This window comes from Pipistrellus kuhlii, unplaced genomic scaffold, assembly GCF_014108245.1.
Source record: "Pipistrellus kuhlii isolate mPipKuh1 unplaced genomic scaffold, mPipKuh1.p scaffold_m20_p_12, whole genome shotgun sequence".
Taxonomy (NCBI): domain Eukaryota; kingdom Metazoa; phylum Chordata; class Mammalia; order Chiroptera; family Vespertilionidae; genus Pipistrellus; species Pipistrellus kuhlii.
This window is the reverse complement of record NW_023425427.1, coordinates 45,008,577-45,023,929: the sequence shown is the minus strand read 5'-3', so window position 1 is coordinate 45,023,929 and position 15,353 is coordinate 45,008,577. Positions and strand designations below refer to the sequence as shown.

Sequence of the window (15,353 nt, the reverse complement as noted above, 5' to 3'; positions counted from 1 at the left end):
CTCAACAGATGTCACTAAGACACGTATTTCTTTAGTGTGTTCGAGTGCCTGGTTTTAACTGTTCTAGAGGCTTCGGGGGGTTCCACACATTTCCACCAGCGTGGGCTGAGGGAAGACGCACACTGTAAGCACTAGTCAGGGAAGACACGAAGCAGGGAGAGGCGGCCAGATGGACCCAGTGGGAGCAGGTGAGGTTGTTTCCATGGTGTAGCACAGAGATTGGAGACGTCATTGTGCACTGAGCCGACTCATCAGCGGTGAGTGTCTCATCTGGCCATGAGCTGAGAATCAAGGCTGCTGAGGCAACACTTCGATGCACATATATATTGCAGAATCATCCTGTTTAATCTGGCTAAATAAAGTAACACATAGCATAGTGCAGGGCCACTGCAGGCAGCTGAGCAGGCTGTCCCCAACTCTAGGGAGCCCCATTCACAAGGAAAACTACCACAGCCCTGTGGTGGGGACATCAGAAGATGGGGAACAGGCCCATGAAAGCAGCCCTTTTGGATGGACTAGGCCACCATCCAGAGGAACAGGAGGTGTGAAAGATACAAGCTCTCAAGCAGCTTATGCTGGATTATGGACCCCTTTTGGAGCAGGTGTAACCCAGGGCTAGGGATGGCTGCTCTCCGAGCCTCAGCTGGCTCATCTGTTAGAAGAGGCGGACAAGCCTTGGCCTACAGGGCTGCTATACAACTGATGATGCTATCTATGCCTTTAGTACCCACACGGAATAGCTGATCAATAAGGATACATCCATTATCATCAGAACCTCCAGGCATCCCATCGGTGGCAGCCAAAATATAATCCAGGTACTGACCTCATTCACATGAGATTAGATTCAATGCCACAAAGTAAAACAAAGCATATGAGAAAATAAAATCAGAACAACAATCCAAAGGGTGCCCATGTAAGGTCAGCAGTAACTTTGGCAGAAGGTTTTCTTCAAATGTATTCTCTCTCTTAGTTCCATTTCTTTCCACATCATTGTATAGCAAGAAAGTGGAGATGTAAGATGCAGGGAGCTGTCGAGTACCTTTCTTCCAGTCTGACAGTGACCTGCTGCAGGATCTGGACCGCCTGCTTGTGGTACTCCAGCTGGGCTTGCACAAGCGCAGAGAGCTGGCTCACCTGTTCGATCTGCAGATCAAGGGGGAATCACACCTTAGTTCCCGGGTTACTGACTGGAAGCAGCTACTACTGTCCTGTACATAGGACAGAGCTCCCCTGACACACAGTCCAGTGCCTGGTGATGCCCAGGACCCCGTGGGGAGCCAGGCGAAGACACATAGTTTTACAGGCTCTGAATCGATTAAGGGTAAGAGAACATCCTTATGAATGGGAACTCTAGTGCTACAAGGAGAAGCAACATTATTCAGAATTCTCCTGAAGATCACTTAACTCTCATCAAACAGTCTCATGCTTAGCTTGGACCTTCTGTGTAGGGTTTGGCTTATTTTATTGATATCCTATAAGACAAAAAAAAGTATTGACCAAAGGACTCATTGCTTCTATACTTTTCATGCTTAGTCAATATTAGTGATGTTATTAGAAGCATGATACTGATTTCTCACGTGAGGCACCATGGGAGGCAGTATGATACAATGGAGAATCTTTTGTCTTCTCTGAGCCTCATCTGTAATGTAAAGGGGCCAGGTGACATCTGGCTTCCTTCCAGCTCTACTATTCTAAGCATTCTTGGTGGCTCTTCCCTTTATCTCTTGTGCTGTGATCTAGCTGAACACTGGCCTCCAAATGAACAGAGGCAATGCTGCCCCAGGAGTTTTGGGGTGAGGTACAGCCCTGGGTGTAGGTCAGGAGCACGGATTCAGGTCACCACTCATCCCATGAAGCACCCCTCTTCAGTAAGTAGGTGGACACAAGCCGTTTCATGTAAACAGAAACCTACACTGTCTCGGGGTGATGGGAAAGTCTGGCTATGGTCAACATGTCTCCCTGTCACCAGTCAGGGCCAAGCAGTTAAGTGGTAAGTACATACAGACTCGGCAAACATCTTGGCAGAAGTTAGTCAGCAAATGACCGGGCCAGAGGTTGCGGGGAGCAAGGACAGGAAAGTGAGGTAACAGGCTTCCTACATGAGTGGGTGGAATGTCACTTCTTTAATATATTTTATTGATTTTTTACAGAGAGGAAGGGAGAGAGATAGAGAGCTTGAAACGTCGATGAGAGAGAAACATTGACCAGCTGCCTCTTGCACACCCCCTACCGGGGATGTGCCCGCAACCAATGTACATGCCCTTGGCCGGAATCGAACCTGGAACCCTTCAGTCCGCAGACTGATGCTCTACCACTGAGCCAAACCGGTTTCGGCGGAATGTCACTTCTAAAGCAGTGAAGAATAATTTAGTACTGATAATGTGAAAGCAGCTTTCAAACCATTCATCTATGCCCCGAATGCAGTATCTATGCTATAATACCATCATCAATCTCAATGGAAATCACCTTTTGAAAGAAAATGTTAACATTACTTCAAAACACAAAACATCTTAATGCTCTTCTGAATGCATTTTAGTTGATATCCTTATACAATCTGAAGTCAATCCGCCCTGCATTTCAACAAACCACTTTTTTTTTTTTATAAGCTACTAGACTGATACATGGGCTATCAGAAATATTATCTCTCCACTGTTGGTAAGATCATTAGTAGACAAAAATGTAGTTAAATCAAACTACAGTTATACAGGAGGAAAAAAAACCCTTATCATTTCTAATCTAATAATTTCAAATTATTTAAAAGGAATGACCATCTACTAAAGTTCTAACCATATTGTATGATCAGACATTAATATTTTCAAAGATGGGACCCTTTAGCACATTAATCTTGTGCCTGGATGGGAGGAGAGCCACTCACGTCCATCTCCAGCAGATTGAACATGCTTGACTCAGCAATTTCTTTAGACTCGTCAAATTTCTCCAGAGCTTGACGGATCTCTTCATCTGGAATCTTGCCTTGTCGTTTCTTCTTATAATCGAAGTCCAGGCGTCGACCCTCCAACTTCTTTAGATGATGCTGAAAAAGTGCAGGGCAGGAACGTGCTTTGGAAGGACTTATGGAAAAGGCCTATTGAGAGCTCACTTCCCCATCTGCCTGTTAGCTTCCAAAATGAGGCAGGCTAAGTTCTACAAGGTGTCACCAGACAAGTAAAAAAGCACTCACTAGTGGGAAAACTCTTCCACAGACTAATTGTGGGGAAACATGTTTTAAAATAATTAAGAGCAAGAAAGAAATTGTGGAAAATGCCAGTGCCCATTATTATTATTATTATTGTTATTGTTATTGTTATTGTTATTACTACTATTATTATTATTTGCCCTCACTAGGACAAAGACAAACTGGAAGATGCCTTTCCCTTCCACGACAGAAGCTGGGAATGTGAGTACAAAAAACCCCACTTCCCTTGAAATGAACTAAGAATGAGATTTTTGATTTTCTAATCGTACAGCGTTATCACTAGAAAGGACTTATCTATAAAGTCATCCAATCTGTAAGAACTGCCTTATTAATTATTAATTGCTTATTTCAAATGTGGATTCCTGATCACCTGAAGTAGCATAGCCAGGACAGGGGCCTAGGAATCTACCTCTTACCACTGAGCCTCGTTGACTGAAGCAGCTTTCAGGAAACCACTGGTTACTTTAAGTCTCCCCATTATAGTCACAAAAGCTGACTTGGAAGGGACCTTCGTAGAGACCTAAGGCCCCACGCTGCACTTTGACCCCTCCTCGCATCATCCCCGCCACATACCTGTCCAGCCTCTGTCCAACATCTTTAGAGACCAAGTGAAAAAGGAATTTCCCAAAGCTGCAAAGTATTTTTCCCCCCAAAGCTGCAAAGTAAGTGCTGCAGTGTCCTATGCCTAACAGGGAGGAGAGATGACTGCAATTCCCTTTATCTTGGGTGTGTCCAGAAAGATAAGCAGATAAAAACAGAGTAGGGAATGGTGAAGAAGTGAGAAGAAAAGACAGAAGAAAAACATCCTAGACATTCCCTCTCACTGCACACCCTTGCCTCAATCCATGCTCTGACCCAAAGCTAAATGTTTGTTCATTTGGAAGGAAAATTCTCGTAAAACATTTGAACTTGTGTCAGCTGTAGGGCAGTGTTCTGGAGTCAGTTCACATTTTATGTTGAAAGCGATTCTACCCCTTACTAATGGTGCAACCTTGAGCCAGTGATAGGGCTGAAGGAAAGCTAGGCCAGAATGAGATCTAGGAGACTTCAAGGTATTCCAGCTCATGTCACAATAAGGGAAATTAAATTTCAGACAGGTTCAACAAATATTTGTTGTATAGATGTATAATTGACTAGATGTATAATGTTTGCTCATTCGTTCCGTTCAACAAATATTTGTTGAAGGAACGAATGAGCAAACATTATACATCTAGTCAAAGGTAAAGCTTGTTAAACTTGATTTGGAATAGCTCAACTTTCTACATATTTTACCAAGAGAACAGTTGTGTACTCTTTCTCAATCCTAACAACTGCTATGAAAATATGAAAACATGTGTTTATAGAGTGGCAGAATAACTAAGCTAACAACTAGTGCAGCTAGCATTTTAGAGTATACAATCAGCCCAGAAAACCAGAGAATTACTAAAATTGTGTGTCATTAGGGAAAAGATATTATTTTTCTGGAGGAAAAAAGCGTAATAAATCTTGAAAATTAAATGTGGAGAAGTCATATGTCATGTCCATGAGTGGCAGAGGCATAGTAGTGGGACAAAAATTATTTCATTTCTGGTTTCTCTCATTTATTTTGCTGGACTGCTTTGCACTGCATGTGCCCAGTGCTGACAAAGCACACAGTAAGTTTAAAACATGTTTTCTAAACAGTAGGGGTCTCTCACCTATACAATCTAAACTGCCAACTTCCCAGAGGACCAGTGACAGGTACCTGAATTTCCCTCAGGTCTTTGTCGTGAAGATTCTGAAGGGGGTCAATGAAGTTCTGCTTCACCTCCATGTCCAAAGAGTCTTTCACTTCTGAGAGGTCCCGCATGGCCTCCCCCACCTCACCGAGTGCAGGGCCTAAAAGGGGAGAACAAAGCTCTCATTTGTTAAAGAACAGAAGTAGAATGCATTTGCATAGATAGAAGAAACCCCATGGATCCTAAGACAACCGAGATGAAGGACAATATGTAACACCCTCCAGAGAACAATGTTTTTTCTATCTTTGACAGTTCATATGGGCAACAGACTCCATGCCCCTTAAGAGGGTGCTATCTTACATAATAAAAGAGAAACATGCAAATTAACCATCACTCTGCTATACCCATAGCCAATCAGAGTGAGTATGCAAATAAATCCAACAAAGATGGGGTTAATTTGCATATGCAGGCATGGAGCCTGCTATGAGGAGAAGGGGGAGGACGGGGGAGCTACTGGAATGGTGCTCCAGACAGAAGCGAGGACTTGCCGGCTCAGGGTGGCTGGGAGTGAAGGCAGGGGAAGGAAGGCCTATTCTTGCATGAATATCGTGCAATGGGCCTCTAGACTCTTATAAAATTTTGAAACAATTTGGGAAGCTCTCTGCCCTCTCTTTTAATTACCAGCTTTCCTGGTTAAGGCCAATCCATTTTTTCAGGAGCAATAAGCAGCATACAGCTACAAAGGCCATCCTTTGCTAAGTAAGATCTCACATCACAAGGGAATGAAAATGGGAGGTGTTTGGTATGGTAGCTGAGGGCCAGAGGATAAAGGAATAAGCCATCTCATCCGAGGTAGGAGAAGTAGGTACCACATATGCCCTAGCAGGTTTGGCTCAATGGACAGCGTGTGGTGTGTGGGCTGGAGGGTCCTGGGTTTGATTCCAGTCAAGGGCACATGCCTGAGTTGTGGGCTCAATCCCCAGTAGGTGGTGTGAAGGTGGCAGCCAATCAATGATTCTCTCTCATCATAAATATTTCTCTCTCACCCTTTCCCTTCCTCTTTGAAATTGAGAAAAATATATTAAAAAGAAAGAAAGAAAGAAAGAAAGAAAGAAAGAAAGAAAGAAAGAAAGAAAGAAAGAAAGAAAGAAAGAGGAGTTGGCACCACATACAAAAGAGCCGAGATCTAAGAGAAAGCTCATGGGGCTTTGTGTTAATCATGCTCACTGTGACCGTCTGATCTGCCTCGATTTCCAGTCACTACCAGAAAAACCCCAGAGTAAATGTCCAGGCATCAGGAGATAGCAGTCAGTACTGTAAAGATTGGCATCTCATCAGAGAACAAGAAAATAAAATAAAACTCCTACAACAAATCACACTAAAAATGATGAAACAACCCTGAAAACAATTTTTTTGTCCCATGTGTAAGGACCTAAAACTGAGAGTGGAAATGAAAATGGTGTGATTCATTTCCTAGGAAGTTTCTTACTGGCACTACAATCCCCATGGACACATGCAGGAATGGAAACAAGCACTCATTACCGAAGTTGCAGTCATCTCCCAGCTCCCTCCCGAACTTGAGCATGGCCTCCGCCAGCAGTGCTTCTGCCTGAGGGTAGCCTGGCCCCTTCTCCTGCCCGCGGATTTTGGACATTGTGTTGATCATGCTGAGTTTAGCTCTGGAAGCTGAAGGCAAAGAGAAAACAGGCTTTTAAAAATTTTTTTAAAAATATTTTTTGTTGAGAATATTACAGATATACCCTTCCTCATTGCCCCCCTCCACCCAGTTCCCACTCCACCCCAGGCCTTCCCACCCTTTCAAAGTAGGCCATACAATAAGGCAGAAACAGGGCTGAATGAAGAATCAGGCCTTAACCAGTCTGTAAACCAGCTCAGCTACTAAAAACTGCACCTTCACCTTCTTTGTTTCAGGGTCTTCATTGATAACACATGGAGTCCAATCCTCAGGGGTGGGAAAGAGAGGGAGGGAGAGAGGGAGGGAAGGAGAGAGGGAGAGAGGGGTGTAGAATAGGCATATATTTTTTAGATCACTAAACTCTCTCAAAATCTTATGAGGAAAAAACAGCAGACAATAGAAGTAACAAATGGAGAGAAGGAAAGGAGACCAGTAGAAAGCAAAGAAAGAGTAAGGAAACCACATATGGTGGCTACTCGCTTCAAATCCTGTGTTGGCCATTTTCCACTCTACAGATTCATTCCTTTAACAAAAGCTGGTTGTTGATCTGTGCTTACATCTTGGTTCTGTTAAGAGTTTTTTTCTGGTAAGTCATTACCAAAAGTAATTATAGTGGCTTTAATATACTGTGGCTGATTTTCATTTTCATCATTTTGAATGTTGTTCAATTACGGAGAGCAGTATTCTCCTAATTACTTAAGAAGATCTTGAATATATTCTATAGTCTAATGAGAAGGGGGAAGAAAACCATATTCTATCATTTTTACCTACTTCTGCAAATCATCTAAAACACCTAGTAACCCACACTTTTGAAGAGACTGCTTGTAAATTCATTCACAAGCTCATTAAATATGTATTACGAATCCTGGGTTAGCAAAATTTCTGGGTTCTGGAAAATAAAAACCACGAGACTTCAGAATTAACCATTTTAAGTGTTAATGCCATCATTTTGAAATGATTTATAAAAGCAGCACTTTAAAAAAAAAAAAAAAAGCAGAGAGTAGGCCTGAAAAAAATATATAAATTGAACAGTGTATAATCCGTATAACATGGTCTCAGCCTGGATTGCTTCACCAAGTTGGGTGTGCCTTCAGGGACCCTCCTCTTCTCTTCTAAAAGGACCTTTCACTCTATGCCCTCCTCCCCCACAGCTTACTCCTCCTCACACATTATCACAAACTCTCTGACTGTCCCCCGTCTTGTCTTTCCCACCTTCATGAGCCTAGTTCAAGGGGCCCCCACTGCGTGTACCACAGAAACAGCTTCCTGAGAGCAACCCTCCCCTGGTCCGGGAGAGCAGGATCCTGGTATGCTGCCCTATGTATCTCCCCAAGAGGATGGGCATAACACTGTGCACATGGATGTTTCACACACACATGTGCTGAAGAAAATGCTAAGTGAATGAATAGATATCCGGGAAACTGGTATACTCTCAGGGCAGTGGTTCCCACATGAGACTCAGGTCACATCCTTAGGCGCATGTGACGGAGAGCCTTTTGAAGCTCACAGAGAATGGGAACTAGAAAATTTGTTTCTTTGGTTGCATAAAAAGTATAGCAACCTAATATTTTTTATGATTGAAGACACCTGCCTCTGCTAAGGGAGGGATTCCACACAGAATCAGGGCATTGGGGCCAATCGACATAGTGAACTGTGAGACTATCAGCCTTCTTCCTCCATTTATCCCCCAGGGAACTGGCGGCCAGGTTTATGCCCTCCAGGCATGGGACAAAAAGACTCTTTTCTGGGGAATTCAACTAACTCAAGAGAGGAAACCTAAATACAACAATCCCAGTATGATCACCCTAAAATGAAGCCATTACAGTGAATAAACTCCATCATCCGCCCCTCTCTCCGCCCTGCCCTCGGCTTTGCGGTCCTACACCTACTGGAAAATGGCAGCTGCCGTCACCAGATGTTGTAGAAACCTAACACCAGAGAGTCAAAACAAACAAGGAAATTAATAGGAAACAAACCATTCAGGACGAGGAACATAATTATTATTAACATTCTCAGGTGTCTAACATACTTTCATAAAATAAAAAAGAGACAGTGAACAACACTTAGAATTTAAAATATAATTTACGTTTAAATAGGAATTTAAAGAAAACGTGACACTTAACCATCAATGAACGCGTAGACCATAAAGTTAAAGCAAAAATACAAAAAAAAAAAAATTTAGAAAAAAGAAAGAAATGAAAAAAAAAAATCAGAAAGCATAAAATCATGGTCAGCCCAGGTCTAGAGGCTGAATAATGGAAGTTTTGAAAAGGAAGGACACAGAAATAGAAGGGAATTTTTTTTTTTAAGTTAAAGGAAATTTCCCAGAACTAATGAACGCGTGCTTCCAGATGGTAAGCATCTGCTGAACGCCCAGCTACGGATAGAAGGGCCCACACTAAGAACCAGTCTGTTTCCTGAAGTTACTGGAAATGTCCCTGCCCTTGGAAGGGCCCTCCCGCTCTCTGTCTACCTGCCCCACACAGCGCCCGGCAGCCTCCTTCACAAAGCCTTTCCCAATCACCCTTTCCCTCTGCTGCCCTTCAGTCTGAGTGACCCCTCTCTCATTCCATGCCTGCCCTGTGCCCTGTGCATGGATCACATCTCACAGGATGCTTTCTATCTCTTTTCTGCATGTGTTTCCTGCTACCAGGTGCAACACTGCATCCTACTGAATTCCAACACAGGGCCAAGTGCACTGCGGGGACTTACTTATTAATTGTGTGCTAAACAGTTTCATTTAAAAGTTTACATTTTAAAAATAAAATTCTTCTGCATACATCATTTTCCCAAAGCCTTGCAAAAAGACTTCCCTGAGTAAAAGCACAATGGCCACCCACTGTTCCCTGAAACGGAGCTGAGCTAGAGGTTGCTGATAGAATCTCATTACACACTAACCCTGCGATCTGACAGGGTGATTTGGGACCACGGGTCATGCTGATGGCAATCTGGCCTGCCTGTGGCCCTTGCACAGAATTGATTTTAAGGATTCTAAGGCTACTGGGTCTTTTCATTTCTCCTGAACCCATTTCTTAAAGCGCAGTAAGACGGCATCCCACATACCATGCCCTCTTATTAATTCAGACTCTTTGGAAACAATTCATCTCTGTGATGTGAAAATGATAAAAAACTGATCACACAATCTCCCATAATCAGGAAATTGGCACTCATTTCTCCCAACAAAAGAGGATTCTCAAGCTAAATTGAGTCTTAAAGGGATACAAAAAATCAAATTAGTAAGAATCAATTACAAAAAAATTACAATGGAAATAATTAGGTATCCCCCAAATAGAAAAAAAAAAAAAATCTGAATTTGCGCTGCCTGATTTGCATCGGTTTTCACAAAAACAAACAAACAACAACAAAAAACCTGCTTTAAAATGTGTATTTTTTTTTTTCTCCTGTGACAAAATGAACAAAACAAGTATTTATGAAGTGCCTACTCTGTGAAAGGAACTGTGCTAGGGAGATTCTGAGAGGATCTGCTCTCAACGAGCTCATTTATTCTTTAGCTGAAGGGCCAGATAGCGTTCTGCTCACTGTGCCGGCACATGCGGGCCATATCCACAGCACAGAACAAAGCAAAACAACACTCATAGAGTTGAGCAAAAGAACCATATCTAGGATTCTATTTTAGTCAAGTTCTGAAACAGGGTGTCTGGGATGCTGACCATATTCAGGTCCTTGAAGTAGGTCCTTCCATACAGGACACTCAGTTTGTAATCACTCCATGCGATACATACTTCAGACTGGAACACTGCACTTTTCTGAAAGTTACTAATCAGGAAAGAGTTCAGAAAACAGCAACACTGATGCCTGTGTCCCCCTCCCAGACTCCTGATGCGGCTGGGCTGGTTGTGGCCCGGCCACAGGCTGGGTTGAAATCACCAGGAAGAGAACCTCTGCAGGAGAGTCACTGCACTGAATCCCCCGGAGATGAGGACGCAAATCTGAGGTGAAGAACACAGGAGCAGGAGGAGATTTGGGGGAGGAAGTGTAAAAGTGCTCTACTTTCAGCAAATACAAAGTCCAACAGAATATCCACCAGGTTGTACTAAAGGGATACAGATGAGCCTGCAGCTGGAAAGAAGACTGGTTGGGGGCAGTACTAGTAAAGGCAGGCAGCTTATCTGATAAAACCTGGTATTTTTGTTGTTGTTGTTGTTAATCCTTACCCGAGGATATTTTCCCATTGATTTTTCAGAGTGGAAGGGAAGGGAAAAGACACAGAGAGAAACATCAGTGTGAGAGAGACACATTGCCTGGTTGATTCTCACAGGATTCTCATAGGATTCTCACAGGGTCTGAAAGTCTAGGAAAGAGAACAGGCTTTGGACCTGGGTCTGAATCTTGCCTTTGCCTCTATTTGTAAGAATTTGGACAACTTTTCTAGTCTCCCGAGCCGAGCCTCCACATCCTCAGGGTATATGCAGCCACCTCTCTCTCTTCCAGACGGTTGTTAAGCCTTAAACAGCACACCACTGGTTAACCCCCAAGCTGTGGGTCTTTTATTTCACTCCAATCCTCATCCGTGGTGGCTAATACTATACTTCTTCACATAAAAAAATATTTCAAACATATGAAGAAGTATAGAGAATAACAGCACATTCCCATATAGTATACAACACTCAGATATAGCACTACTATCAATAAATACAATGATCAAGTCACTGGTTTTGGTGAATTTCTGAACAGGTACTTGTGTACTAGCATTTCCATCCATCACATCTTGAGACGTAAGAAGGAATATACATTTGGTCTCTATGACTCCCCTCCTTTCCTGGCAGAGAGCTCCTAAAACCTTCCCAATCTCCTTAGTGATAAGTGGAATGAAGGGGCTAAGCACAAAATCTAAGCACAGAGTGCGGGGTGGACGGGTACAGAGGTAGTATAAATGAGTATTCACTGCTGGAGAGGGTAGGAGTAAGCAGTGAGTCTTCCCCTCTGTATCTCACCTTATACTCCCTCACCCCCAAATGATCACAACGGGAAAGACCTTCTATAAATAAAGATTGCAATCTGCTTTAAACTTCTATATTATACTCTTAAGAGTATATACTCTTCAACTGTGACCTTTCAAATAAAAAACCATATTGACAGGAAACTGTCACAAGAAGGGAGAAGAAATGCCAGCCCCACCCTCGGCTTGTGTTTGCGAGTGCAGTTGACACAATACACACAATACAGCAGAGAGGTGACCATGGCACTCTGAGTCACATCTTTGTGTTCTATTAGGAGAAACTGAATGGACTGAGCATCCATCAGGGAAGACTAAAGACAGAAGACATTTCCTGAAAACCTTTCACTGCTTTTAGGAACTTTGCTGTCTCTACCTACCACACAGAAACCAAACCTAGTTTTCGCAAAGAGCAGAGACCTTTAGTTGACCAATGCTTAAGGGTTTGCATTGGTTTCTATAAATGCTACTGTTTGGTTTAAAAACCTAGAAGAACCGGAAATATCTGAAAAACTGAAGATCAGGACCATGTCCCATCCCATTGCTATCATTTCATAAGTATCTACCAAGGGTAACCCACACACATCATCTCTTTAATCCTCCCAATGACACAAAAGACAGGTTTTTCCATTTCACAAATAAGGAAAATGAAACCCCGAGAAATTATGTAACTCGTGCGAGGACGCCTGAAACCAAAGAGCTGAGCAGAATTTGAATCCTAGCTGTGTCTCAAACTCCAGTTCTTGTATCAGAAAGCCAGTCCAGTTCTCATTGCTCCATTACCTCTTTACTGAAGTAGGTCAAATTAGGATTGTCGGCAACAAAGCTCAGAGCTTCAGCTATATTTACACTCACTGGCTGTTTGAAAATGCAGAGGTGAAGAAGTGTGATGGATGCTAGGAAGCAGGATGAGAGCTGCACTGTGAGCGATGAGAACTAGAGGTCTTTTCGCCGGTGGCGTGGCCTTGCCTAATTTCTCCTGTTCCCTGTGTCCTCACCTCAAACATAGGAGAACGGCTTACCCGATTTCACATCTAAACCTCTCTCATATATGCATTAGAATCAGTAGGTTAAGTGGACTGGGTCATTTGCAAATGAGGAGATGGCATCTATCCCAATGTACAAAGAACCTTAATGTAAATTTTCAGAACCAATGAATCTCATTCTGTGCAAAAACACTGCTGAGATTAAAACCAGAAAGTCTTACTTTAAAACCTTAATGTAAAGATGTTAACTTTATTCATTTTTAAACCTTCCTTTTCTTTGTTTTTATTTCTGTAAGAATGAATACTACAGTTAGACCATTTCCCAATGATTTTGTTTCTGTTGATGGGTCTACAAAAAGAAGAGTTAAAAACTAAAAGACCCAATAGATATTCTAAGGAAAAGAAAAGGTAGGTTAGCCTTCTTCTTGTGGAAAATTCTCAAATCTCATTAAGGACAACTAATTACCAAATACAACAAAGATTGTGAACAAGCAAGGTTAAAATTTAGAAGACCAAAGTTGCATGTAAATGCGAAAATGCAGCCTCTTTTTGAAAACAGAAATATTAGAACTGTATTCTCCTGTAATGGGCTCTATTATCATTTCCTACTATTAACAAAAGGACACTTGCTAACAAAGGACTAATAGGACAGGATTCAAATCCCTGCTCTGCTGCTCCCAGCTCTGCAGGAAAGAGAGGGTGCATGGCCCTCAGCCTCAGTGTGCCTGGATATAAGTAAGAGGCAATGATATTTACTGGTAGAACTGCTATGTTGGTGAAATGAGATGATGAATATAATCAAAGCAGGTACCAAATATTCTTTCTTCTCTTCTCTTGCCCCCTTTTGGCAGGAGAAAAATGTATTGATAGCCATTTCCTTGACATGGTCATCAACAGCTAAAGTTCTACTTCTTTATCTATCAAAGCTCAATGACGTCTTTAGTTAGAGGGGGGAAAAGTGAATTCTGAATGAAACTAAATTTGCAAAGTTTAGTTCAGGGATTGCAATTGAAATATTAATATAAATCACCAAATCATACTAAATTAGATTTGGGATTTAGTACTTTGCAACAAAATGCATTCAAGAAAGAACACATTAGTATATATTTCACATTGGCAGCCAATGATTGTGCAAAATGGCCTGGTTTTCCCAGGTGAAATCCTGCAGAGCATCTACAAGTCTCACAGGGACCCTTTGCTGCCTCCTGCACCATGAGCAACGTCCAACTGGCCTTTCGCACTAACAATTCTGGAAGGACACAAGATTTATATGATAACGAGAACATCAGTAAATTTCCTCACACCTCTGTGGTTTCTTTTGAAAAATCTGAGAAGAGATTTGGGAAAGGAAAGAGACAGATTTGCCCACTGACATATAAATACATGTCACTTTAGCACTAAATCATGCTACCCTCAACCCAAAGAATAGTAGCACTTAGAGAACACCTCCCTCCAAGGCCGCAGAGCCCCCTGATGCCCCTGACGAGCAGGAAGCAGCGGGAGGTATTTTAAGACACTTAGACAAGGTATAATACATGCCAGCAGCCCTAAAAACCTGTGAGTTGGGACAGTGAACATCATAGGAGGGTGTTGCACAAGTCTCAGTGCATTCTGGGAAAGCAGGCAATCACACCACAGGAGCATACCATTTCAAATAAAAAACCATATTGACAATTTGAATACAAAATGAGCGGTTGCTTCTCCAGGCTTTGGGAGCAGAGAGAGGCATTGTGCTTGGCACAATGAATATTGTTTGGGAATGATTTCCCCTGGAGACCTTTTCTTCAGAGGAATCCTGGGGAAGCTCCTAAGATGCCCTCAGGTGGGCTGCCCTAGAGGGTTCAGAAAGTCATCCTAAACTGAAGCAATGTGACAGGTTTTCCCAATCTATCTTTTCATTCAGTGTAAGGGATCCAGGGACCAAGAGCAAGTGGCTCATGGCCCCGCAGTGATCTGCTTGAAATAGCTGTCTGAGGAACACACAGCCACACTGTATGTGCTAAGCTGCATCACAAAATCCCACAAACTACCCTCTTTTCCTGAAAATAAGACAGTGTCTTATATTAATTTTTGCTCCCAAAGATGCACTAGGTCTTATTTTCAGGGGATGTCTTATTTTTCCATGAAGAATATGGTACACATTTATTGTTAAATGAAAATAAAGGAAATTTATTACCTGGATACAGTACGGTAGTACAGTAGTTGTCAACACAAACCAGACAAACTGTGAATCCTACAGTATCAAGAATTTACTCATTTATTCAATGACAATCATGTCATCATCTTCTGGAACATCATCATAACAATCCAATTCCTGAATTTCCTGGTGAATTTCTTGTGACTCCATTTCTTTCAGAATCAGTGGACCAAATCTCTCATGTTTAGCCTAGGGGGGGCCTTCTTTTCAGGGGATGCCTTATATTTCACTCAGAAAGAAATCTGTAAGTAGGTCTTATTTTCGGAGGATGTCTTATTTTCGGGGAAACATGGTAGTGGCTCAAACAGCACATATGTATCTCACAGTGTCTTGAGAAGTCCAGCATCCTCTATTCAGGGTTTCCCAAGGCTACAATCAAGAGCTCGGCTAGGCTGCCCTGTTATCTGGGAGCCTAAGTAAAGATAATTCTGCTTCTGAGCTTACTAAGGTTTCTGACGATGCCATTTCCTTGTGGTGGTAGGACTGAGGGCCCTGCTCCTTACTAGCTGTGGGTCACCCCTAGCTCCTAGAAGCCACACCCAGTAGTCACACATGGCAGTCACACATGGCAGTCTGCTTCTCCTTGGCCAGGAGGAGGACCCCTCTCCCTCCAGTCTACTAGGA

General features: G+C 42.5%; 1 protein-coding gene across 5 annotated transcripts in view; it reads right to left on the bottom strand.

The window, feature by feature from the left end:
- Positions 1–15,353, bottom strand: part of SH3GL2 (SH3 domain containing GRB2 like 2, endophilin A1) — a 171,833-nt gene that overhangs the window by 4,464 nt on the left and 152,016 nt on the right. For 4 of the 5 annotated variants that reach the window (XM_036434128.2, XM_036434130.2, XM_036434131.2 and 1 more), the window contains exons 4-7: positions 6,436–6,579; positions 4,920–5,053; positions 2,876–3,034; positions 1,040–1,143 (exon numbers count right to left, since the gene is read on the bottom strand). In XM_036434128.2, the coding sequence (XP_036290021.1) occupies positions 1,040–1,143; positions 2,876–3,034; positions 4,920–5,053; positions 6,436–6,579 (541 nt within the window). Of the gene's footprint in view, positions 1–1,039; positions 1,144–2,875; positions 3,035–4,919; positions 5,054–6,435; positions 6,580–13,288; positions 13,374–15,353 lie in introns of all 5 variants that reach the window. The other variant, XM_036434134.2, reaches the window with a different exon arrangement.